The sequence below is a fragment of the Trachemys scripta genome, chromosome 1, assembly GCF_013100865.1.
Source record: "Trachemys scripta elegans isolate TJP31775 chromosome 1, CAS_Tse_1.0, whole genome shotgun sequence".
Lineage (NCBI taxonomy): Eukaryota > Metazoa > Chordata > Testudines > Emydidae > Trachemys > Trachemys scripta.
In genome coordinates, this window is record NC_048298.1 from 345,766,321 (window position 1) to 345,793,129 (window position 26,809).

Sequence of the window (26,809 nt, forward strand, 5' to 3'; positions counted from 1 at the left end):
CCCCTCCAGGCCTCCGCCCCCTCCTCCGGCCTTCCCCAGCCAGCCCCAACACCACCTCCTCCAGGCCTCCGCCCCCTCCTCCGTCCCTGCTACCCCATCCCTTCTCCTGCTCTCACCCCCTCGCCTGCCCCTGGTGCCTGGAATTTCATCCCGCACTAAAGCCATCCCCCCCTCTCTGCAGTCAACTCCCTCCCCTCCAAGCTCAAGTCTTCCCAACAGAGACCAGCGCCCGCTTAGCCCCCAGGTCCCAGCCCTAGGACCACGCTGCCCCAGGGATACCGGGGAGCGAGCCGTACAGCGGGACAGTCCAAGGGCCAGCCCAGGGCTCTGTGGGGAGAGGCTGTGTGCCTGGTTCCTGAGAGTCAGACCCTGCGGCAGGGGGTTAATCCAATCAGCCCCAGAAGGGCATCAGGGGCGAGGACAATGAGATTGAAAGGAAGGGAGCAGCCTGGCCTGGGAACATATGATCTCCTGGCTAATTCCATTTCCCTTCAGAGCCCTGGCCGCGCGTGGGCCCACTTGTCAGCCACACTTGGAAGAAGAAGGTTGTAGAAACACATGCGATCGTTAGCAGCCCATAAAACGAGCCGTGTGACCGCGACAGGAGGTGCCAGGAGGCCTGTGCCCAGCTCTGTGGTACAGAATGAGGTCACCTACGCACGCTCCCAGCGCACAGTCCACCTGCTCTCCGCTCCGCGGGGAGAGGAAGCGGGAAGGGCGTCCTACTGCCATGCGGAGTAACAGGCAGGGCTGATGAGCTGAGGCATGGCACAGGCATATGTGCCTGGCAAGGGCTGGATGACTACGGCCCAGTGAATTGCACGCTTAAGATTGTGGAAGCACCTGAGAACCGCAGGCGGGGGTCCAGGCCCCGCTGTGGTAGGTGCTGCTCACACACGTCCTGGCCCCACAGAGCTGACTGTCTCCATGTCAGACGAACCGGGAAGGCGGCAGTGAAACCACGAGTAGGTACTGCTGGGATTCAAACCCCCCACTGCAGACACTGCAACTCCCACTGGGACGGAGGCACCTAAATACCACTGAGGGTCCGCGCTGTTGTCTTGTGGTGCCTCAGTTTCCCCTTAGTAAAATGAGGGTAGTGGTCCCTTTCTTACAGCCCTTGTCGTTTCGCCTGTTTCAGGCAGGGGCAGGCTCTTGCTACGGGTCTGCTCCGCACCTTGAGCAAGGGAGCTCCGATTCCGTTAGGGACTCCAGCAAATGCAAAGAAATGACCCCGCCACAGCGAACGAGCAGCGTCGGCGGTTTGCAAGTTCTGGCGGTGCTGCATTCAACTCCCACCAAGGGTTTGATTCTGTCACCCATCGCCATAGCAGCTGGGCACCTTCCCCGTAAAATCAGTAGCAATAACAAAGAGCCTAGTGGCTTTCCAGGAGGCTCTGGCATCTGCCATGCCTCAGTTTCCCCCGTAACACAATGCTGGGGAGGGAGACAGTGAAGCAAGCCTGCTCAGGTTAATGAGCAGCAGCAGCCACATGCCCCCTGCTTAGCCATGCGGGGGCGACAAGCCCATGTTAGGACGGCTCCCGAGCCCTGCTTGGGCTGACGTAGTGTGGGCCAGTGGCTAGGACACTGGACAGGACTCAGGAGAGCTGAGTTCTATTCCCAGCTCAGCCTCTGCCCAGCCGCGTGATTCTGGACAAGTCACTTCCCCTCTGATCACCTTCACGTTGTCGTCTGTCTTGTCTATATAGACTGGAAGCTCCTCTGGGCAGGGACTTCCACCCTGTGCATGTACAGAGCCTAGCACAATGGGGCCCTGATCATGGCGGGGGCCTCTGTCAGCTACCGTGAGACCGAGAACAGGAGAACAGGCTTCGTCTGGCAGCGCCTGGACGTTCCCGGGCAGGGTCAGTTTGGAATCACTGCCAGAAGAGCCTGGAACATGGCCCCCGGGGCCCTTCACAGACCTCAGCACGGGTCTGGGGTGGGTGACAGTTTGAGTCACGTCCTTGTTTACCTGGACAGGCTGGCTGCTGACCTGACTCCAAAAGGCTAGGCTTGCCCTCCTGTTCCCAGAGCCATCTGCGCGCCCCACATCATCTCCCCCCGGTGGGAAGGGAGCAGAGAGGATGCGCCGTGCATGCCCCGGGGAACTGATGCACACGGTTCCCGCTGCGCTGCAGATGCTGCCGCGATGAGTCACGCCCCCACCACTTCATGAGCTGTTGAAATTCAGATCAGGCTTCCTGCGGCCGGCAGGCCCAGCCTGCTCTGCTCTGCCCTCTGGATAAGTGGAAGCAAGCAGGAGGGAGAGAGACAAGCTGTTCATCTGGAGACAGGGGAAGGGAGGAAGAAAACAGAGCTGGTTTCAATTCTAATGGTCTCCCAGCAGATCTGTGTTGCTTTAATTACAGGTGCTGCCCCAGCTCACTTTGCATAAAGAGATCATTGGCCTGGATTACAAGCGCTTCCTTAGCAGCCGGCTCCACACGACTCTGCCATGAGAGAAGAGGACCGATGTTCGCTGCCAGCGTGGCTCCAATTAAAGCTGTGCCCTCAAGCGGCCTTACGCTAGTCTCTGAGCTGCACTTTATCCCCAGCTGCGTCTTGCTGTCGGCAGCAGGTAGCCAGCTGCCTGGCACTGGCGGGATGGAGCATCTCCGCCAGCTGCCTTGGGACCCATTGCCCAGCACTGGCAGCAGTGGCCGGGGAGGCTGTAGGGCTGGCGGGGAGATCTGCAGAGGCTGACGGCCAGCTCCCAGCAGAGTCCAGCTTCACGTATTTGCCCAGAGGGACCCAGCTAGGCCTCAGCCGTGCAGATAGCACACAGAGTGCCCTGCTCCGCTCTCCACTGGAGTGACCCAAGCTGAGAGCCGTGTCTGGTGCCCAGCTGGCAAAGACTACGGAACAAACTCCACGCTGGTGGGCAAGCCCAAGAGACGGCAGTGCCCCGAGCTGTCCGGCTGCCGGTTCTGTGGGTCAAGCGACAGTATTCGGAGAGAGAATTATGGCCCTGATTTAAGGAAGTTCCTAGGAGTCTTTCCACTGACTTCAGTGGGCATTGTATCCCTGGTTCAACAGCCACCTGGGCAAAGGATCTCCTTCCCTGTTCAGGTCACAGGTCTCCATCCAACCCTGCTAAATGCTACTGGGCTTTTCTGGAAGGGCAGACGTAGCGCGGCGTCTTTGAGCACTGCTGATCCAGCTGATGTCCACTGGGGGCGCTGCAGCTACACGGCCTCATTCTCTCCCACACGGAGCTCTGAGTGGCAGGATGGGGGGTAGATGAGTGGATGGGGGATACATTTCCCAGGAGACGGACAGCTGAGATTCAATGTTACTATTATGTGCATGATAGTAGCATCTTGATCAAGAGCACTGTACATTCACAGCAAGAGATGGTCTCTGCCTTACAGACCCATGTCATACCCCCAGCTCTTCTCTGTAGCACCCGACAGAGCTCTCAACGCCACCGCAGCAGTGGGCAAGTAGCAGCAGTCCCATTGTACAGCTGGGGAAACCGAGGCACTTGGCCAAGGTCCCAGAGTGGGGTCAGGGGCAGAACTGAGATCTCCCAGTACGACACCCTAGCCACAAGCCCACGCTGCCTTTCTAGGCACTCCCATTCCTGCTTTAGCTGAGAAGATACCGACGTTATGACTCAGCAGCTCAGAGGTTCATAAAGAGGCTAAAAGCTGGCTCCATCTGCAGCCAGCCCGAGGTATCTAGGCCCCAAGATGCATCTAATTCTCCCCATGTAGCCCCCCTAAAATATTTGTTCCTGTCTGCAGCAGCATCCACGTATGGGACATTCTGTAGCAAAGCGCCCATTAAATCGCTCGGTCAAGTCTGTCTTTGAGCCTCGCAGCATCCTTGTTTCCAAGGCTTACAGCTGGCGTGCGGGGTGAGCTCATGCTCCCTGCAGTTGTTAAGTCAGTTCCAGCTAAGCCCTGGGTTACACCAATTCCAGCAACACAGCTCCAATCGTATTTCACACTGATTGCATCCGCTTTAAACGTGTGCTTTCTCTGTGAAGGCAGTGGGGAGGGGGGTAGGAAATCAAACTGCCTTTCCTCGGGGCTGCTAAAGGTACCACACCCTTGCTCTGTGCCAATCCAAGCACCATATTTGATGACCACTACCTCATTGCAATAGGAACTCATAGAATATCAGGGTTGGAAGGGACCTCAGGAGGTCATCTAGTCCAACCCCCTGCTCAAAGCAGGCCCAATCCCCAGACAGATTTTTACCCCAGATTCCTAAATGGCCCCCTCAAGGATTGAACTCACAACCCTGGGTTTAGGAGGCCAAGGCTCAAACCACTGAGCTATCCCTCACCCAAAGCTCAGCTGAGATCAGGCCCCCATGGTGCTAAGCACTGGGCCTACACATAGTAAGGTAGTGTCAACTCTTCAGGGGAGGGAGTAGCTAAATAGACAAGACGATGCAGGGGGAAATTGAGGCACAGAAAGGGGAAGTCACGGGGAGCACAGTAGGTCAGAACCAGGACTAGACCCTGGCTCTCCAGACTCCCAGCCCTGTGCTCTCACAACTAGACTGTGCTGTTTCATAGTCACTCCCCTCTGTTGGGCAGCACAGTCAGGGCCGTCCTTACTCATATGCAAAGTACGCAGCTGCGTAGGGCACCAGGAAATTTGGGGCAAATTAAGCCAAAAACAAGCCCAATTTCTGCATTTTTCCCGCGGGTTTGGCATGTCTGGCGGGCAGTGCATTTGGGCCCCCTGGTGGTGAAAAGGGTGCTGTGCATCCTGAACGGTAACTCTAAGGCGCCACTGCATTAACGTACATCTTTTTCCAGCTCCTTGGTGAGCACGCTGCGGCAGCTAAGCCTTCCTCGCCTGTGGGTGCCGGGAGGTATAAGGGAGTCTGAATGGGCGTAAGAAGGAGCTGTGACTGACAGGGGTCTCAGGATCACACAGCGATTAGTCGATAGGTACGGCGTGGATGGTACGGTTGCACACACACGCAAGGAGCGTACATAACAGAAGAGGTTTCTGAGTAGAAGCGGTTTCTGCCGCTCCTGTAACTCAAGCACTCAAGGCACTTGGCGTGCTGGAGGTCCTGGGTTCGAATGCTGCTGTCAGCCCAAGAGGGGGTTGCTTACGCTGGTAAAATAATAAATAAAGCAACAATATAGGGCCAAATTCTCCACTAGAGTAAGTCCACATAGCTCTGCTGAAGTCAAAGTGCTGTCAAAGACAGACCCACAGGAGGCATGTGACCCGGCCAGAGGAAAGACCTGCGTGGCATGACCTGCGGCAAACAAAGGCCCTTCAGGGGAAATTCAGAGGCCTCTGATCAAACAGCAGAAGAGGCTGCAGGACGTCAGCCTTCGGTTTATTGAACTGAGTTAGTTTAATGAACTAGAGCCTGGACGTAGGGGTGTTGGATGTTCCCCAGCGTCTGGAACAGACCCCAGGAGTGGGGCCAGCGAGACAGGGCAGGGGCTGACACTGGGTGAAGTAGGCTGTAGGCTTTGCCTGCTCTGTAGATACAGACGACTTCATCCTTCAAGGCTGTTGATGTGGCATCTTCCACCTGCCGGGAATTAACTCGAAACGTCGCTGTTTATCTGGAGGCCTTGCCAAAGCGCCTCTTGTGCCGTGCTTATCTCCAGCCGAGCCCGGTGGAACCAGGAACAAAGAGCGCAATCTCTCCCAGAGCACTGCTCAAGCCACACATCTGATGCCCTGCACAGGGCGAGATAAACAAGCAAGCCGAGGGCTTTGTCCTCCGCCGAGCAAAAATGAGCCCCGGCTGTTATATGCCTGCCGGAGGTGCCAGCCGAGCCATTGTCTGGTAAGCAAAGAGGATGCCGCTCGGCGGAGAGACGCACCGAGGTGCTGAGAGCTGCAGGCAATTAAACACCACTGCATTCTGTGTGGAGAAAGCAAACCAGCAGGGTTCCCAGCAGCCGGTATTCAGCGCTGAAATGAACGTCATCCATGATGAGGGAATAAAGGCTGCTGTGTCCTGGCTTTCATCTCGAGTCCCCAGATTTGCAGATGTCAGTATTTCAAAGAACTTGCTTCCCCCCACCCCCCCAGCGTATTCAGGATCAGACCCAAGCCAGTCGAGGGTCCCTGTCCACTCGCGGTACAGCTCCAAGGGCTAGCGACACAGCACTGGGGCAGAAACAGCCTGGGGAAAGCGTTTCACTGTCCAACGAAGGAAAGGGCTTCTCCAGGAGCTAGTCAAACAGCCAGGAGGAGTCAGTTCCGCAACCTGCAGATGCACAGCACAGGCCTCTGCCACGTGAGTTACAGGAGCATTTCCTTTAGCTAGTAGCAGCAGTAGGCTGTTCTCTCCTAGCGGACTGGCCACTCGAGGGAGAATTGATGCACACTGAGATACTACGTTACACTAGTGAAGGGTAGCCACAGTGGCCGTGCTATTGTCCCTTTAAGAGACCCCAGGCTGGCTGTATTGAGTCCAGATTGTGCGGCAGGCAGAGACGCTAAGCTGCCTGGCTCTGAGCTGGTGTAACAGCATCTACAGCCACACCAAGAATTGTGGTCACACCTTATGCTCCGCACCAAACCGGCAATGACCTGCAAGACTTTCTGCTCCAAAAGTACAGCCCGCCGAGGAACGGAGGCAGCTTTCAATCTGCAGCAAGTGTATTAAGCTGCGTCCACTAGCGGGCGACACGATCGCTCCCACATCTTGTGAGCTGCTCTGACGCTTTGCCCCACAGAGGGCAGTGTGCTCACACCAACACCAGCTATTATACCACAGTGCCCAGGTCAGAGCTAATCAATCCATTTGAAGTCCTCACCTGCTGGGAAATAATGAGGGGGAAGAATTCTACAGGGGGACCCAAAGGGTCGTAACTAGGTGGGATGAAAACGAGCAAAGGAAAACTGGTTATAGAGCGTGCCTCTTAGACAAGAAACCCCTTAGAGCAGGACTGTCATTTGATGTCTACATGCAGCGCCTAGCACAACTGGGCCCTGAATCTAGGTGGTGCCTCTGGACGCTACCCTGATAGAAACATCACTGAATAATAGAGAGCAGGCCAGACTTTCATTTTTAAGGTCTCGCCCAGTAAGACCCACCCATAGTAAACTGCACGGCGCTCCATTCATCTCCCTCACCAGGAGGAGGGGACCAAGATGTTGCTCTCTGGCTTTGAACCTGTGGCTTAAGGGAGTATGTGAGGCAGATTTTGATTTAGCAACATTGGCGCCAAGCCAGACTAGCCCCGGAGAAGCTGATTAAGATGTCCGGATTTGGCTCTGTAGCTGAACCCCTTTGGGGGCCTTTAGGCTAAAAGAGGGTGTAGCAGGTAAAATCGTGGCTATTTTGGGGGATGAAGATAGTGTGGTCTAGTGGGCCCTGGCCTAGGAGTCAGAAGACCTGGGTTCTATTCCTAGGTCTACTGCTAGACGGGCAGTGGGGATTGTAGGACAGACTGTGCCCCACCCTGAGGCCCTGCACTTACTCCCCCTCTCCCCTAAAGCCAGGGGGCTGGTCAATGGGCTGGGGCAGCCAGGGCAGCTTGGGGGTCAGGCTGAGTGGGTTCACCCACTTCCCATGTGGCTGACCTGATATTCAACCCTAAGTTTTAAAGCAGGATAAGCACCATTGTCCTCATTGTACGGGAAGGGAAACTGAGGCAATTTGAGGCTGTGATATGGTATCCTCTCTTTAAAATCTATGGCTGAAAAGCGCCGTCTAAGAGCCCGGTATTATGCGTATGCAGGGTCTGCCGTCATTGTCCAGCAGCACAGAAGCAGAGCCAGATCAGAGTACAATGCCCAGATCCAGTTATAGGCTTCCAATAACTATGAGAGCTCACGCCACGGCGCATTCAGAGAGCAACTCCATCTGATAAGTGTCATTTCTAAGCGTCAGCGTAACAGCCGATCCTGTCCTTGGATGACTGATGCTGGCTAGAGCCGTCAGTGCCAACGGATGCATCTGCCCATGGCCCGCTCTTCGCAAGAAACCAAAGCCAGTCCTTGCAGACACTTCCTCCGTGACAGCATGAGTTTAATGCACAGAGAATTTCTCCAGATGCTCCGGCTCTTGGGGAGGGTGGAGCGGCAGGTGTGTGTGTTATATGCTGAAAGCAGCAATGCCGGCAGCTTTCCTATAGAAAAGCCGTAAAAATGCCTCTTCTAAGACTGGGAGTGGTTGGGTCATTACAAAACCTAAACCTAATTTCCCCAATACTAATTTCTCCCTACTTTTACTTATACCTTCTTGTCAACTGTCTGTAATGGGCCACTCTCTTACCACTTCAATAGTTATTTTTCCTCCCTTGGTATCCTAATTGATTTATCTCATTAGACTGACCTCACACTTGGTAAAGCACTCCCATCCTTTCATGTATTTATACCTGCTCCTGTATTTTTCACTCCATGCATCTGATGAAGTGGGTTTTAGCCCACGAAAGCTTATGCCCAAATAAATTTGTGAGTCTCTAAGGTGCCACAAGGACTCCTCGTTGTTTTTGCTGATACAGACTAACACGGCTCCCACTCTGAAACCTGTCTTCTAAGAGCGTGCTCTAGACATTCACAGTGGCAAGTTGGAGATGGTTGCTGTGGTACAGACCAGTTAGGAGGATCCTAAATGGTGCGTAGGCTTTGGGCTAGCCCTCTGCACAGGGTGAATTTCACCCTCTAGGGGGAGCCCTTACCAAATATTAATCTATGGCTAAACATAAATAAACTTTGGCCCTGAAATTCCCCGATCCTAGCTACTCTATGCCTGCAAATCTGGAGTGCCCTGCATGGATACAAAATCTGTATCCACATCCGACCTGCAACCCGTAAGCGTGGTCTGCATATATAAAGCAGATATCCGCAGATTTGCAGGGTTCTACAAATCCGTCCCCGTTCTCAGCAGTGCTGTGCACACACGCCACTCCCTCCAGTCCATCTCTGTTCCTATCCTCATTGCCTCTTCCCGGCCGGTCCAGCTCCCCACGCTGTATCTGACTCGTCTCCTCTGAGGGCTGGGCACAGAGGGGCATTCATAACACACTGGCCAGGGGGCGACACCAGGAAGCCCATCCCTGGCTCCAGATCTGCTGGCTTATTCATTTCAGGAGCTGGTTTGAAAAGGAACTCGTTGGCCATAGCGCATCACTCACGGGAAGGGCTACATCCTCACCAGAGTGCCCAGAACTTTCAGTGATGGGGGCTCTGGTGATAGGACAGACAATCCAGACACTTCACAGTGGGCTAAGGACCTTCATCGGCCACCCTGCTGGAAATCATTCTGCGTTTTATGGGGCACGGGCTCCCGCCGTAGAACGACCGAGTGCAGGTTGACTGTTTTCATGGGTGCACTGCTTCAGCCATGTCCAGGTGGCTTATTCCTGCCCCGGGGCTGCCTCATATAGTCGCGGTGCTACCAGTATATTAGTGGCGTTATTTGCTTTTCTACGGCACCCTTAGCCCCAGGATCCCAGAGCATTTTGCAAACATTAAATAAGCCCCACAACCCCCCCAGGAGGACATGCTGTCATCCCCATGTTCCAGAAGGGAAACTGAGGCACGGAGCGGCTAAGTGACTTTACTAATATCAGCAACGGAGCTAGGAATAGAAGCCAGGAATCCCTTAGTCTTTTGCTCCAACTACCAGCCAACATTCCTCTGCGTCTAACGTATTAGATCTGTTAGGGGCCACTAGTCAGTGTGGGTCAAATGGTTCTCTCGTTTACAGAGATGTAAATCTAGGGCATCCCAGTGGAAATCACTGGAGTTTCTTTGGTTTAACAGAGAGAAGAATCTGTTCCTCAACAAGAACCAACGTAAGGATCACATTAACCCCTGAATTTAGCTGGGAATTGGTCCTGCTTTGAGCAGGGGGTTGGACTAGATGACCTCTTGAGGTCCCTTCCAACTCTGATATTCTATGATTCACCGCAGTCAATAGGTCACATCAGGGCTGGATTGGCCCCTACATTTTGTTTCCCCGGCATTCAGGCCTACCTCTTCATTATCCATGAGAACGCACATCCCCCGCCTTGCCTGCCGCCCCGGCTCAGATGTCTGATTGGCCGTCAGAACAAATCAGATTGGAATTCGCCCGCACCGCCCCTGGAAGTCCAGATGCAACTCATTAGCTCTCCGACCCCAAGATTCATCCGATTAGCTTATTGAATAAACTTCCATCTCAATCACATTTAGAGCGCTGGCGCTGGCGAGCCGGCAGGATGACTCACCGGCCAGCTGTACGCACAGAGACATTCAGCAAACAAGCTTCTGTCCAACTCCTGGATTCGTTACCCCGGCAGTCGCTTTTTTGTGCCGCCTCGATTTCTGGGCATTTGGAGCTCTTGCCCCCACTCCTTGCAAAGCAGTGGCTGTGACTTCTCTGCAGTTACGCTACATGGCTACAAACGCCCACTAGTGAATACAGCCGCTCTGCACAGAGCCCATCCCGGTGGAGCACGCCCAGGTATGAGTATTCATGGCCTCCACCTCGCTATGCAAAGCAGCCGTGTCCCAATCAGCCGCTGCCTTGGGTTTTCCAGCCCTCTCGGGGCCTGGTCCCCAGTGCCCGCCCAGAGTCTGAGCGCCCGCTGCTAACAATAACCCAGCAGCATGGAAGCATCCGCAGAGCTAGATTTGCACCTTTCCCAAGCTGAGGCGTGAACAAGCCCTCCATTGAAGATGTTTTAGGTGAGGCCCCTTAACTAAGGCCTAGAGCCGTGTTTCCAAATGCGGCCATTATATGTTGCGATTTGGGGGTACAGTTTAAAGGTTCAGCCACCCCCCCAAACAGCTGGTGTCACCCCCCCTCCTTGCCCTCAGTCTCCTCTCCTGGAAAACGGGGGCCCTTCCTGCAGCGCCCAGCTGTTGCTGCTGAATCGCTGTTACCAAGGGCAGCGAGATGCGCCGCCTTGGTGTTTGCACTGGTGCTGCCAGCAGGGATGGGCGCCCTGCACCACGCAGCCTCCTCAGGGGCTCCGGCAGCGTCGCTGGAGACACATGGGGCCAGCGTGCGCGGTGCCTGAGGCAGCTCTTGTCAGTGGCGGCAGCTGTGGCATTCGGTCGCCGGGGCGCTCCCCTTCCCTGGGCAGTTCCCTCGCGCCTGCCCGACCGAGGCCTAGAGAGCCTGGAACTCCACAGGCAGAGGTTGACTTCTCGAGCCACCTTCCCCGGGGCGGGCTCTCCCTGAAGGGCTGCAGGGACAGAGACAGGTCGGCACTTGGACGTGCAGACGTATTTCATTATCCTACGGTTAAGTAAGTATTTTAGGGAAAATCATCAAGGCGGCCCACAGCAAGAGTTGGTGGCCGCACTCTGAGGTCACTACAAATTTGCTGTGAGAACCCCTGGCCTAGAGTCTGCTCCACGGCTTGTCAGAACGAAATGGTCTCCAAAGCAGCCAATCTCATGGAGGGAGGGATTAGAGAGCAGCGCGGGGGTGGGTGAGGCTGCTTTGCATCATGCTGGGCCGGGGGGGGGGGGGCATGGTCCAATTAAAAATAGAGCCCCAAGAAATTTAATGGCCCGTGTTGTACATTAGGTCAGACTAGATGATTTAATGTTCCCTTCTGGCCTTAAATGCTATGAATCCTTGGCTCTGCTACTGACTTGGTGAGTGACCATGGGCAAGTCCTTTAATCTGCCTGTGCCTCGCTGCCCTCCACTAAAATAGCAATAAATGAGACTTCCCCCTCCTCCCTCTTTGTAAAGCACTTGGAGGTCTCTGGATGGAAAGCTCTACTTTGCTTAGGTGTTTGTGGCATTTGCAGAAACGTTTTTTTTTTTTTAAATCTATTTCTCTGAATTGCTTTAAAGCTTCCAAGCCCAGCAGCTATTCAAACGTCAGCTTTGATTTTCTCTGCACCAACGTCTCGGGTGAGCGGAAAGGGGAGCAGCATTTCGGTTGCACAGGGGCTCTCTGACGTCAGAAATCAGCACTTGGGAGGCCTTTGCTGGTTGAGCAGTTTAGGAGAAGGGTGGAAATATTTGCACTGTACACAGCTAATAAGCAATCACTCAGATCTGGGCGTCGAATCACCAAGAGTCCAGCCCCTCGGGGATTCCTTCCAGCTTCTGGAGCGAAATTCTCACCCACGCACCTGCTGGCTCAAAATCACTCTTTGCGGGTCCCTTAGTGGCCAGGTCACACTGCTAGCATTGTCCTTCCCCGGGTTACCACTTAGATCCCCAGAGAAAAGACTATGATGGATGTATCTAGCATTGTTACCAGCTGCTATGAGCTTATTCAGGTAGATCCTTACACTCTCAATGCCTTGTGCAGCTTCTCCCCACCCCCACACAAGCACCCTCTCATCCACACTCGTGGGGGGCTCTTCTCCCCGCTCCCTGCCTGTCCCTGCACGTCCTAGCCTCACGGCTGAAATATGTCAGCCACCTGGAGTCTCCCCTTGCCACCCCTAGGCTCTCTCTGCGCAGACCCCTTGCGCCACATTTCACAGCCATGTGACCGAGTGGGACTCCTTGACTAGCAGCAGAGGGCGCTCAAGAGACCCTTGTCAGCTTTCAACCCTCTCCCTGCAGGGCAAGCCCTTTTTAAGGCTTAGCTTGCACCATCTGAGCAATTGCATTGACTCTCCCTTGTAGCCAGGACTGCTGGGAGACTGCAGGCCCAGGGGGCAGCAAGAAGGAATGGTGCTTATCCAACCCCGCATACCCCCCCTTCTTCCTCACTCTGGATCTCCTCCCCACCCCTCCCTGTGTTCCCTTCACTCCACACTTCTCCCTTCTTGGTCTCTTTACCACTGGGTCATGATCTCCTCAGCTAAGCAGGGCCAGGCGCGGGGGGCACTTGGGCAGCAGTCCTGCCCCTGAATCCAAGGCGCTTCAGGGAGTGGGGCTGGCGACTCAGCCAGTAGCTCTCTTCCCTCTTCTGCACATTTCTGCCGAGTCACTGCATCTGGGCTTGGGATCAAGGCAACGGGGTTGGAGGTTGCTTTAAATTACCTTTGCGCTCCCCACATTCATCTGACGAAGTGGGTATTCACCCACGAAAGCTTATGCTCCTATACGTCTGTTAGTCTATAAGGTGCCACAGGACTCTTTGTCGCTTTTTACAGATCCAGACTAACACGGCTACCCCTCTGATACTTTGTGCTCCCTGTATTCTGGGGTCACGAAAGGGTTTTCCCAGCCCCTAGCATAAGCTAGAGCAGTCTCAGGGCTGCTCTAATTCACACTGTGCTTTCCATAGTCTCACCTGTTGGCCCTAGTAAGCAGAGAATAGCTGTTCTGCAGTGCACTCTGGCCACACTAGCTCTGCACTGGCCAGGAAGGACTCAAGCACATGAGAGATTCTCAGGGGGTTATTTCCACCCAGTCTAAGGCTCTTTTACACTGCTAGAAGAGTCTTTTACACTGCCAGTCAAGGCCTGAAGAGTCCTTGTTGTGACTGAGAATCATGCCCTCTATCCTAAACTATTGAGTAGTGTCACTGTGTGCTGTTAAGCAGATGCTGTGTTCCACCCCAGAGATGGCTGCATTCCTGTGCAAGTAGAAAGTTAGAGAGTACCTGTACATTTTTCATGTGCTTTGGGCTATCTGGATGAAAGGCACAGTATCAAAGGCAGTCACAGTTATTCGGACACCCTGGGATGGCTCCAGCCCTCTTATACCAGTTTCTCAGGCCACAACAGTGAAGTTCAAAATGACAAAGGGTCCCACTTTCCATTAGGGGCCATTTAGGGGACTGATTTGCAGCAGCTCAGCCCATTGGATGCTCTTTTGAAACTGCTTATCGGTGTCACACAGGGAGCTGCTGGGTGCCGAGAATCTACCCTTCTTTAGGCTCCTCTATGGGATCTGAGCCCTTTTGAAAATCTGACCTATGCCGAGGACTGGAAGAAATCTAACCTTTGGAGTCTAAGGGTATCCTTTAAGTTTGGTGTAACAGTTGTACTATGGGCTATTGCAGTCCGATGTAGTGTGACCAGACAACTGAGTAACGACTACGTAGTCACAATAAATAGGACTTCATTAACCAACTGGTGTGCAATGAATAGGAGTAACTATTTCAACTAGAGGCCTCTCTTACAACTGCAGAGCAAGGGCATCTTCTAGCTTTGTGTTCTTTATTTGGATTGCTATAAAGATTGGGCCCGATTCTCCGCTCACTTACACCGGTGCAAATCCGAAGTTCACTCCCATGCCACCCAATGGAGTTAAATCTGTCACAAAGGGGAATCTGACCCCTTATAAGTGCCTGAATGCAGGGGCAGAGAATCGCAGGACAGGAAACAGATCACTGCTAGCGTGTCAATGGGTACGCAGAGCTTTGCTGGCCGTCAGATTTCGGTTTTGGTTTGATGGGGATGGGGAATAATCTCATCGGGAGACAGGGAATCCTTTGGGAAAAGGGGGTGCACATAGGCCTGTCTCTTCAAAGGCTTTATTTTTTTTAATATTAAAAGACTTATGTTTGGGTGGTGGGGAGTGGACACATGAGGTCTGGTGCTGGCGGAATGCAAAGCAACACCTCTTGTTAAGATTGCCTGGATATCTCCATTCTCAAGGGCTCTTTTCAGACGTGTCTCACCCAGAGCCGGCTTTTTATGAAAATTATAAAATGTTTAAATTTAAAAAAAATAAACCTGAAAAATGCTTTGATGACATTTCCCACCTCGTTTTTCACCCAATTCCAAACCTGGTTGAAATGTTCTGAAATGGGAAAAAAATCTCAATTTTTTCCAAAGGCGATAAATTTCAACCTAAAAAAGGTGGGAGGGAAATTGTGTGTGGGAGGGGCGGGGGGGGGTGTCATAATTTTTTTCCTTTTCTCCCCTCATCTGCTCTACTTCTAACTTTGTCAAACTTGGATGTATGGGGCTGAAATTTGCTGTGCTCCCATCTAAGGGTATGTCTACACAGCAAAACCAGCCCCACAGCAGCACGTCCTAGAGGCGCCGGCGCTGCGGGGCTAGCAGTAGCAACATACACATCCGGGCTCGGGCTGAAGCCTGGATTCGGAGATCCTCCCCGCTTGCTGGGTTTCAGAACCCAGGTTCCAGCCCGGGCCCGAACATCTACACTGCTTTTGGTAGCTCCACAAGCCCAAGTCAGCTGATCTGTGCTGACATTCGCTGCGGCGTCTCTCTTTTTTTGTTTTGTTTTGCTGTGTAGATGTCCCCTTACAGTGCTTTGAAACAGTTGAGCAAAAGGGGGGCGCTGGTTTTTGAGGACAAAGAAAGCAGAGTATGCTCTTTGACCCGTATAAGGAGAACGTTTGCATAGTTCTAGCACCTCAGTAGGACACAGACAAAGCTTGAAATTTAGCAGAGGCATGGTCCTTCCATTGCAGACGTGGTCTGGAGAAAATATCATTTTCATTTGGCCAAGTTATGAGAGTGTAAAATGTGCTGCATGCGCACTCCCTGGATTTGACAATACGATCACAGGTTTTCTACTCTCTGCTCAAAATGCTCCACTGGTTCTCCGCATGGGCGCAAATGTAACGTAAGTGGAAGCACATTTCCTTACGATCCAGTCTCTCAATGTTCCATTGGCTCTGCACCTAAGAGAGTTGGCTCCATATTGAAGGATGCAACATCCATTCCATTCGAAGCCCTTCAGTTGCTCCCTTCTGACTTTGTCGAAATAACCCTAATTCATGGGGCTCAAATACTCATCCTTAGCACTGAGAGGTGAGATTTCTGCTCAGCAGATCGCCCAGGCCATTTCTGAGTTAGCAAATACATGAAACTTCTGACTTTCAGGCCAAGCGGCTAATAGTTTCTGTACAGACACACCCCTCAAAAATGTATAGTCATTCCTGGGGGAATTCTGCGCCAAAACATTTAAAATGCTGCAACAAAAAATTTAAATTCTGCATACAATTTTTCAAATTCTGCATATTTTATGTGTCAAAATAACACAATATAATCACACCAGTTTCAGTTATTTTGGGTGATTTATTTCACAATACCTGTCAGCAAATGTGTCTGTAACAATACAGACAACAAAAAAGATTCAGGAAATTTTTTTTTTGACAAATAGATTCTTTACTAGGCATATTAATACAGAACTCTGAGTAATAATTCATTTAAACTACAATCTGGAACCGTATTTCCCACACCCCTCAGAAGCAGTGCAAAGGTTGGGGGGAGTCCGGGGTAACGGAGGAGCTGAGGGAGAGGAAAGTAATTACTGTGAAGGAGCCTGGGTATGAACTTGGAAGGTTGTTGGGTATGGGTGGGAAAAGTATTGAACAGGGTTTTTTTGGGGGGCGGGGGGCGCAGGGAAGGACTGTTAGGGATCTTCCCCCATCAGACCCTGGCTGACCCCAGCTTCTCCCACTCAGTCAGACACATCTGCCCTGTCCCCATGTGTCCCTCCACCCCCACTCAGACACCTACTCCCCCATTCCCATGTGGCCCTGCACCTCCACTCCCATTAAGCCCCTGCCCCAGTCTGTCCTCCCCCCACCAGCCCTTATGAGCCCCAGACCCCCAGCTGTCTGTCTTCCCATAGCCCTGTCTCCTGACCTGGCCTGAGAGGTGCTGCGAAGAAGGTAGGCTCTTTCTCTTTCCTAGCTGGCTGTGAGCTGCTGCTCTGTTCTAGCGCCACAGCACCGTCTGGTGGGCAAGAGGCAGAACTGCAGCAACATTCCAGCAGAAGCTTTCTTCTGCGCAAAAAATTAAAAATATGAATGGCTCATTAATTATGTGCATGCCCAGTAGTGCAGAATTCCCCCAGGCGAACGTATTATATTTGTAGTACCGTGCTGCACAGGGGCCTCAACCGTGGCCCCATTGCACAAGGGGTTGTAAATGCATAGGGAGAAACAGGGCTTACAAGCTAAACAGACAATCAGCAGGAGGGGGAAGAGAGACACCCAGAGAGAAAGTGACCAGCAAGGCTACCCAGCAAAACAGGGGCAGGGCTGGGAACTGAACTTGAGTTCTGGTCTCAGGGCTAATGTTGCTCTCATAGCTGCTGTGAAGCTGTTACTGACCCAGAGCTGTTGTGATGAACTGGCTCAGTCAGAGGAGAAGGCTCCGGAGCCTCGTCCATATCTATTATATCAACTTGTTGTCGTAGAGCACCCACTGGCAGCAAGCCATGAAGTAAGTGCATCTGCCCCCGTTTCCCTTTGGGCCAGCCATTAAAACAAGTACAGTCTCTCACTGTCCGATACCAAGGCCTGCCCCCAGATGTAATTTATTCATTTATAGGTTCAATAGTCCATAAAATCTTCCTGGTACAACCACTCGCCCGATTCACACCATAAAATATATAGAGGTCCCATGACTGTCCATTTCCCTCACCCATGAATCCCCCAACACTCGGTTCCTAGTTCTGTTCTGCCCTTGTTCTATAGTCCAAATAACCCTAATTCATGGTGCCCAAATATTCATCCTTAGCACTGAGAGGTGAGATTTCTGCTCAGCCACCTCTTCAGGCCACCACCTGACAGTAACCAGTCTCATGTCGCTTCTACTTAGATTCCAACAACTCAGCCCGTTGCAGCCTCCTGTGTTATTTACTCCAGGGTCACCCAATGAAATTAATAGGCAGCAGGTTTAAAAATAAACCAAAGGAAGTATTTCTTCAGACAACGCACAGTCAACCCATGGAACTCCTTGACAGAGGATGTTGTGAAGGCCAAAACTATAACAGGGTTCAAAAAAGAACTAGATAAATTCAAGGAGGGTAGGTCCATCAATGGCTACTAGCCAGGATGGGCAGGGATGGTGTCCCTAGCCTCTGTTACCAGAAGCTGGGACTGGACGACAGGGGATGGATCACTTGGTGATGACCGGTTCTGTTCATTCCCTCTGGGATACCTGGCACTGGCCACTGTCAGAAGACAGGATACTGGGCTAAGTGGACCTTTGGTCTGACCTAGGATGGCCATTCTTACATCCTAATGTTCCCTGCAGTCTGTCTCCCAGACAGCTCTCACCTGCCCCTTTCCTTGCCCCTCCAGTCTGTGCTCTCAGGCGGCTCTGACTCATCATGTCTCTTCCCTCTAGGCTCCAGCTGCCCTTTTAAGCCCAGCTGGGGGCAAGCTGACCAGTCACATGTGCAATGGCTTCCTCCCACCCTCCTGTCCCAGTTTACTAATAAGTCCCCTTCTCAATCACCAACAGATTTCTCCCCTTACATCCAGCATTTTAATCTCTTTTTGCGACAAACAGGTTCCTTAACTGAGCAGCCTGCTGCAAAACACTGTGACAAACCTGTGGTATTAGCAGCATGTAGGATGGGCACCAAGTCTGCTCAAAGGCCACAGTGTCACTGCGACGAGGACAGAGACCCTCCAGCTCCACTAGCACAGGCCCCCGACCTTGGGGAAAGTCTCCATGAGCAGTACGGTTCTTATGACACACAGAGCAGTCTTAATTCCATCCAGCAGGGGGAAGTGGTACTGATACACACTAATCCATTCATCCCAAAACCTAGTCTAGTGGGCCCGCTTGCTGTTTCGAGTTTCATTTCAGATTTCCTAATTTTCCCAGCAAAGTGAGATCATCTCACCACCAGGGAGAGGCAAATCTACAGTTTGTTTCATTTTCAAGCAAGGTAAACACTCTTCCTCCCAATGGTAGATAAAACCTCAATCCTGGATTGACCAATCAGATGCCATGTCATCCTCCCTGCAGAATTCTGGGTAACTGACTGACAAACAGACCCAGCTGGTCTCACTTTGCAAGTCTCCACTCTCAGCAAGAATGCGCCTTTTTAGGACAGGGAAACCGCCCAGGGAGCTACAGAGAAGTTTCTTAATCCCCTGTCAACTGCAGGGGAACAGATCTGTTCCCTGATTCATTTGCGGCTGAACAGAGATGGAGCTTTAACAAAGCCCTGGATGTGAATTAAAAGCCAGATTTTCATTTTGCAGATTGATGGTGCTTTACATTAGGCCAAAACAAATCCCCTGCTCTAGACACTCCTGAACTTTGACTGTTTGCCGACTTACAATTTTATCTTGAGTTATGACATTCCTGGATTCATGGGATTGCATGACAATTTCAGCTCATTCTTTTTTTAAAACAAGTTTCTTCCCCTTTGGCTGCAGAGAAGAGCTTGAAAACATGACCCAAGCACCCTGTGACACCCAGGCACCCCAATATTCACCAGTCATGTAATTAGGATATGTTTTATACAAAGTCTGCCTTGTGAGGTGTCATTCTAAAAGTCTTGATCTGCTAGACATTAATATCTCATTGGATTGTATGTGCTATCGTCGTATGTGACGTTTTGAAGTTCGGCTATGTAAGTGTTATGGAAACATACTGTGAGGTTGAAAACACCCACAAGCAGCCTTTCCGGCGCAACAGTAAAAAGGCCAAACAATGTTAATGGCTTACTGAGGAAATTCACAGAAGCACAAGGATTACCTCAGGAACTGTGTACAATAGAAACCTCTCAGAGATAGCACTGCACAATAGGAACTGTTTGACCCAGGCCACAGCAACAGAGCTTTCCAGCCAGTGGGAAGGAGATATAAAAGGGGGACAATGACATCATGATGGTACCTCATTCTCCCTACAACACCACACCTGGAAACACCTGAGGAATAAAGACTGACCAGGGGGGAGTACTGGTCCCAGGCTAAGGGATTGCTAGCCTGAGTATGAAAACCTGGGAAAGCCAAGGCAGCTTGTGCCTTAAGAATCTGCCAGCCTGTTAACACTCAGGGTGAGAATTCGTTACTTTATATCCTACCTATTTAGTATATTAAGTTTAAATTGCATTCTGTTTATTTGCTAGGTAATCCGCTTTGATCTGTTTGCTATCCCTTATAATCACTTAAAATCTATCTTTTGTAGTTAATAAACTTGTTTTTGTTTTGTCTAAAACCAGTGGGTGGAAATCATAACTGGGGGGCAGAACACTGTTGCATCTCTCTCTCCACATTGAGGGAGGAGGTGACTTTCATGAGCTTATGCCGTACAGTTTCCTGTGAAGTGCAAGACGGTATAATTTTGGGTTTACACTTCGGGGGGGGGGGGTGCCTTAGGAACTGGGAGGTGCCTTAGCTGAGCCTTCCCATGCAGAGCTGATCTCAGCACCTGTGTGTGTAGCTGCAGCTGGGTGTGTCCCTACCTGTGTGCTGGTGAAAGTGTGAGACCAGGAGCGTGTCTGCAGCTTGTCACAGTATTACAGGGTGAGTGGAAGCCCAGGCTGGTGGGTCAGGGGGCTCAGTGGTACCCCAGTTCCAGGCAGCACCCCGAGGGGGGGAACCCATCACAAACCCCCTTATAGCTCAGAAACCAAAGGCAAATAAAAAAGAACCCAAAATTCATTATTTAAAAAACCCTCATTATTTTTACACCAATCTCAAGATTTTTTTGGACCCAACTCATGAGACTTGAACACCCGGGGCTGGCAAGACTGTATCCAGATCTGAATGTTGCAGTGTGAGGCAGGGGCCATTGCTTCCCAGGTCTTCCAAGAACCATCTAGCAGACACTTGGGTAGCATAAAATGAAGAGCAAAGTTCCCTATTGTGGGACAAGCACTGTACATTTTGCGGTTTAAAAATGCCTTATTGGCCAGGTGACTTACTTCCGCATTCCCTTCACTAAGCCTCGTGCACACATTTCACAGCACATTCAGACACTGTCACATCATGGCCACAAAAGGGGCCCTCGAATTTTGACAGGACACACTTGAAAAAAAGGCTTTTGACACACACACACACACACACACACCCCACTCCTGGCTTTCGAAACCCAAAGATACAAGGATGATGGACTCACCTTTCCATTGGGACTCGCTTTCTTAAATACTCTGCAAAACAAGGAAGGGAAAGATTTGTTAGCAACAAGAGAAGAGAGATTTTGAAACCAGGGTGAACTTCACAGGGGCGTGCAGCTGTACTGGCATAGCTAAACCGGAGGAGCCAAAACACAATATAGGCAAGCCCGGGGCTCATTTAGGCATCTATATATACGGATTTTGATATAGTCTGTCTGTCTACCCCGTGCTTAACCCTGTAGTACCAGAGTCCCTAAAGTTTGCTCGAAGCTCCGATCAGCATTAGCTGATCTTTTAACTCCTTCTCCAAACTGGACAAAACCCAGTGGAGTGCAGTCATCACTCAAGCAAGCCACGCGCTGAAATCAGCGGCAGCGTGACTGTGAGTCTGTTTAAAGCCAGCGGTCGTCTCAAGGGTGGGGATGGGAGCAGAGACTGAATTCTAGCAGCACATTTTGCAGCTAACACTCACTATTTTGAGCTAACTAACAGGAGGCAGCAAGGTCTAGCAGAAGGGGTACCAGGCTAGGGCTGGGGACACTCATGTTATATTGCCAGCTCTGTGTGACCTTGGGCATATCGCTCCCCCTGTGCCTCAGTTTCCCTGTGTCAAATGGTGGCCCCTCCTCTGGCAGACTCCAGCACCCCAAGGATGCCTGCCTCTGTCCCCTGTAGTCACCCACGCAAAGGAATACTGTCTCTCTCAGTAGAAAATTCAAAGCCTTTTATTCACAAAGTGCCACAGTCAGCAAACCCCGTACGGAAAAATCAGCTCCTCCCCAAGGAAAACCCGGGCACAACACTGCAGTGCTTCACTGTGTAACCCCTCTGCCCCACTTCCTTTAGCTCCTCTGCCAGCGCCCCGCTCTCCACGTCTCCTACCTGAGACTTCGAGGACCCAGGTCTCCCCGTGAGCCTTCTCCTGCAGCCCACTCCCAGGCCTCCTCACTGGAGGGTCCTACCCCTGCTCTGGGGGATCCCCCTCCAGAGTTAATCCCTTGCTTCTAGGCCTAGCTTGCACTTGCCAAACTGGTTCTTCCCCTCATTCCCTGGGGCCCACTGCATGAGCCTTCCTGCGACATTCATTCAATCCCTCCCTGCTCAGTCTGTTTTCACACAGCTCTCCTTTATACAGGCCTGGTGCCTTCTCTCAACCCCAGCTGGGAGACAGCTGGCCAGCCACTAGTGCTGTGGGCCCTGCTCCCTCTTAAAGGGGCCTGTCACCAGTGAGAGAGCCCCAATCTCAGTCAGGGCCTGGATAGGGTGACCAGATTTCATTGACTATCAGGGTTGGAAGGGACCTCAGGAGGTATCTAGTCCAAGCCCCTGCTCAAAGCAGGACCAATCCCCAGACAGATTTTTGCCCCAAATCCCTAAATGGCCCCCTCAAGGATTGAACTCACAACCCTGGGTTTAAGCAGGTCAATGCTCAAACCACTGAGCTATCCCTCCCCTCCACAAGCAGGATGCCATGTAGGGCTGTCCTGAGCCGCCTGGTGTTGCAGGTCACCTGAGACATCCTGCACCCTGCATGGGGCTGTACCATGCCACTTGGCTTTGCTGCTCACCTGAGCCTTGTGCCCCGGACTGACTGCTGAGCCCCACGGCGCCTGGCACTGGGGCTGTCCACCTGAGCCCCATGCCACCCTGGGCTGACCGCCCAAGCCCTGTGCTGCCTGGGACTGGGGTTGGGGCTGACTACCTGAGCCCTGCGCTGCCCCGGGCTGATCGCCCGAGCCCGGCACCACCCAGCGCCTTGTGTCGCCACTGGCCTCCCCAAACATTCCTCCACGCCCCCCTAAGGGGGCTCAACCCACTGGACATTTGTTCCCTTTGCTCTTGCCAACTGATCAGAGCAACTTGCAACAGGCAAGAACAAATGGGACAAAGGCCCATTTTTGCCCCCCCCCAAAGTCAGCATGTCCAGGACGGGGCTTAAAAAAGGGGAGTGTCCCAGCAAAAATGGGATGTATGGTCACCCTAGGCCTGTCGCATTAGAAAGCATTCTCTGCAAAGCTGATGCTCTGTGCTGACGCTGCTCCATTTGTTCTGGAGTTGCTAGAAACCAGGGGGCATTGAGGGAGGAAGTCTGGGCTGAGAGCTGCCTCCCTGGTGGATACGTTAGCATCATGCAACTGAGGAAGGTGAAAATCCCTCGGCAGAGGCAGCCGTGCTAGCTCACTTGACTGCTAGTGACAAACTGCCAGGTGCTTGGCAATGGACCCCGTGTCGCCGCTGCACGTCCAGATCCCGGCTGCCGTCAGAAAGTCAAACGCTGGGGGTTTCTTTAAGGAGCTTGGTGAAGTGATAATTGTGCCGAGCTGGGAGAGAGGATCTGCTACTGCAACTCGGGAATAATTCCCTGCGTCCTCCTCAGTAGGACTGCTGCAGGAAATGTCACTCGAGCGCGTCTGTCTGGCTAGACTCATCGCCCAGGGACCCCAGCGCCTCCCACAGAGTAACCACAGAGCAGCTCCGCCATGGTCACCCAGCGTCAGGAGCAGAGCTGGGAGAGAACGCAGGCAGCCTGACTCCAGGAAGCTGTGCACTAATCCAACGCCCATTGAAGCCAAAGGGAGTTGGTCCCTTGATTTAAACGGACGTTTACGTCCAGTCCATGGATAGAGGTGAGGTAAAATTACCTGGGACCCCCTACGGGGCTAGTGTCCATTGCACCCAGCTCAGCCTGCTTAGAATATCTGCACCTAGACAGACGGGAAAGGAATCTGGTGTCTCTTTAATCTGTCTGAGTTCTCTGAGCACAGGGAATAAAGGAGATTAGTTATGGCTGATATAGCTTATTTGGACGTTGAAGAAGCCTTTGGAAAGTCCCTCACGAGGGGCTATTAGGGAAACTAACAGGCCGAGAGGTGAAGTGTCGCCCTGACTTCACAACGGGCTAAGAGACAGGAAACAAAGATCTGGGGTCAAATGGTCAGTTTTCATCATGGCTAAAGGGAGCAGCGCCCACAAGGCTCCATGCGAGGGCTGGTGTTAGCGTAATTCTTCATGCTTTAGAAGAGGGAGAGAACGGGGCCAGGGGACATGTGCAGATGACACAAAGTCACTGAGGTTCATCAGGGCTAGAGAAGACAGAGAGGAACGTCGGAGGGACCTAGCAGAGATAGGGGGATGGGCACCATGATGGCGGTGCCAGCAAATGCAAAGCGAGGGGCCTTGGGAGGAACAATTTGAGATTGTGGCATACGTCGCTGGGATCTGACATAACTGTAACCAGTTGGGGGACAAACCCGGAGAGCCTCTCTCCATCTGTGCTACGCTACCTAGATGTACCAGGGTCAGTTCTGGTCACCCTATCTCCAAAAAGATGGAGCAGAAAGACAGGGGCAGCTTGTGAGAATAATTAGAGAGGCCTGGTGAAAAACCCACAGCCGGAGAGACTGAAAGACTGGCCCTGTGTAGCTGAGAAGCCGAAGGAGAGGAGGCGTGCTAAGGTATAGGACACACACTGACTGGTGCAGAGAAGGGCAATCAGCCACTCCTATTTACCCTTTCATAATGCAAGAGTAACCCACGCGTGAGTTTGTTACAAGTCACCCTCTGTGCCTGATCCACAGAGGTTATAAATTGTGACAGCCCATAACTGGGGAACCTCGGCTCTGGAGGTGCCTGATTCCACATCCGGGGTGTCAGCCCAGGGACCAGCCACTGCACAAGCACCAGCGGACGTTAACACTCATAAATAACTATTCGCTGCCCACTGCGGGGATTCGGACTCTTGCACCTTCCGCTGCAGTATGTGGTCCTGGCCATGCTCCGAGACAGGCTGCTGGATTCGGTGGGGCGTTGGTCTGATCCAGCCTGGCAGCTCCTGGGAGCTGAGACGATCTGCCAGAACTTCCACAGGCTGTTTCACAATATCGCCCGTGAGCTCTTACTATGATTCATTGTCTGGAACAGCACGTTCCAGGACCCCGTCGGTGCCATACGGATTATCCCAAAGAGTTTTCTCTCCAAGTAATCGCCGTAACAATGGGTAAACGTGCCAAGGAGTGTACAGGGCCCCAGGGCCCGCGGCCTTCCTGCCTTGGGCTAGGCAGGGCTTGCGATTTGCTCTTTCATCTCCATTGGATCCAATATCCCCAAACCGTTTTAACAGAAGCCGGGTTAGACAAAGACCAGGTCAGCCAGCCCAAGACGGGATCTCTGTGTTAGAAAAACGTCTGCCCTTTACGGGGGGCACTCACAGCACTGCGGGAACTTTGGCTGAGATTCTGAAGGGGCCAGAAGGATTTAGGCACCCGCTGGAATTCAATGGGAGTTGGCCACCTACTTCCCTTCCAGGAGGTTCCCCATGTCACAGGATGCCACGGACGCGGGGAGTGAACTGACAGGCCCAGGGTCCGTGCCAAGTCACCGCCCATGGGAATAAGAGCTCGTTTGCTCTTGGTCCACCACAGTTGATGGGACGCAGCCCTATTTTGAAAGGGGAGGTTGTCGCATTAATCAGGACACTCTCTGGGAGACCTGCCTTTTCTTGTCTCACACCCGACACAACACGACCGCTACGCAGCACAATACATTGCCTCTGAACTTGCCTTTGTGTGTCAATTTCACCAACTCTCCCTCCCCTTTCCGAGGCCTCCTGGGCAGCTCTCACCCACCTAATCCACCCTTTCGAAAAGGTTCCTAGACTCAGCCACTGGGAGGCAGCGTGATTCAGTGGGGTGGGCTCTGGCCTGGGAGTCGGGGACCTGGGTTTTAGTCCCAGCTCTGCTACTGGGTGAGCACGGGCAAGCCACTTCCCGTCTCAGTTTCCCCTCCCACCGTTTGTGTTGGCTATATAGATACAGAGCTTGTCTCTCTGTGGGTTTATGCAACACCCAGCATGATGGAGTCCCCACCTGAGTCAGGGCCTCTGCTGTAATGCTAATAAACAACCCCAGCAGGGGAGAGAGAAGCTGACAAGCCGAAACCCAAACCGAGTCTTGCTTTATTGATTGAGCAGCAGCTAAATGCTTTGTGTCGAAGCTTTTCCCAGCTCGAAGAAGTGTCAACATCTCGGCGACCCCAGGCTCCCCTGCCCAGCGTTACATCTTCAGCTCTTGTTCTCCCAAAGGGGCTGCGTGCCGGATTCCCCTCGGATGTTGGGGGTTATTGTTTGCACACCGTGCAGCTGGAGAGAGGTTCTTTGTGCTTCTGTTCCGCTCCCCATTCGCTACACAGCAGCAGCAGCAGCTTCTCAGTTGCTCAGAGAATCGCGGCATAATTGGAACGCTACTTCCCTTCCCTTTCACGTCCCTGCCAGCTGCTCTGTCATTTCAAAGGCAGTGCGGTGACATCTGCGCTCTCCATTTCACTGCTGGAGGGTGGCATCTTCCCCTCCATCCTAAGGCAAAGGCATGTGGGGTCAGGGTGTATTACTGCAGTGACCGTGTAGCCTAGTGGTCAGAACACAGGAGCAGGGCTCAGGATTCCTGGGTTCTAGTCCTCGCTCTGGCGCGCTCTGTGACTGCACATCACTTGGTCTCTCCACGCTTCAGGTTCCCCCAGCTACGAAGCGGGTGTACCAGACCCTCACAAGGGGACTGGGAAGCTTAGTTCATTAACACTTCCAGAGCTTTGTGATCCTGGGGGGAAAGCCACCCCGGGAAGCTCAGAGCCATTGAAAAAGAAAGAGGTTCTCTGCACAGGCTGTGTGGTATCAGCCGCTCAGCCAAGCTGTCTCTTTTGTCAAAGCGAGCGCTGGCCGGTTTATGGTGCTGTGTATCCTCTGGGCTTCGAGGGCAAAGGCAGCAGCCTGCGGGCGTGAACCGGCAAGAGGCAGCGGCGGGAGGGTCCGTGCTCATTGTTCTGGAGCTGCGAGAAAGGCAAGTGGGGACGCTGGGGATGCACCTCTGGCTCCCTGCGCGTTCTGGCCAATCTGTCAGACTCCTTCGGCCAGGAGGGGAGGGGGGCATCTTGGCAGATAACCAGCGAGGTGCCAACCCTGGCCAACGCCTCTGCTCCCAGCTCATTGGGGGCACCTCTGCAGTCGGGTCCCAGGGAAGCAGAGAGCTCGCTGTGCACATGGAGGGAAGTGGAGCAGGCGGGCACAGGCCGGGAAATGAAGCACGCACACAGGTGAACCCAAACCCAGAACACGGAGACGCTGACACAGGGAAAATCACTGCTCATACAGAGGCACTACACAGACA

General features: G+C 52.7%; 1 protein-coding gene across 5 annotated transcripts in view; it reads right to left on the minus strand.

The window, feature by feature from the left end:
- ARRB1 (arrestin beta 1) overlaps nt 1–26,809 on the minus strand; it is a 172,356-nt gene that overhangs the window by 61,399 nt on the left and 84,148 nt on the right. For 4 of the 5 annotated variants that reach the window (XM_034759322.1, XM_034759323.1, XM_034759319.1 and 1 more), the window contains exon 2: nt 20,654–20,684. In XM_034759322.1, coding sequence (XP_034615213.1) covers nt 20,654–20,684 — 31 coding nt within the window. Of the gene's footprint in view, nt 1–9,929; nt 10,038–20,653; nt 20,685–26,809 lie in introns of all 5 variants that reach the window. The other variant, XM_034759321.1, reaches the window with a different exon arrangement.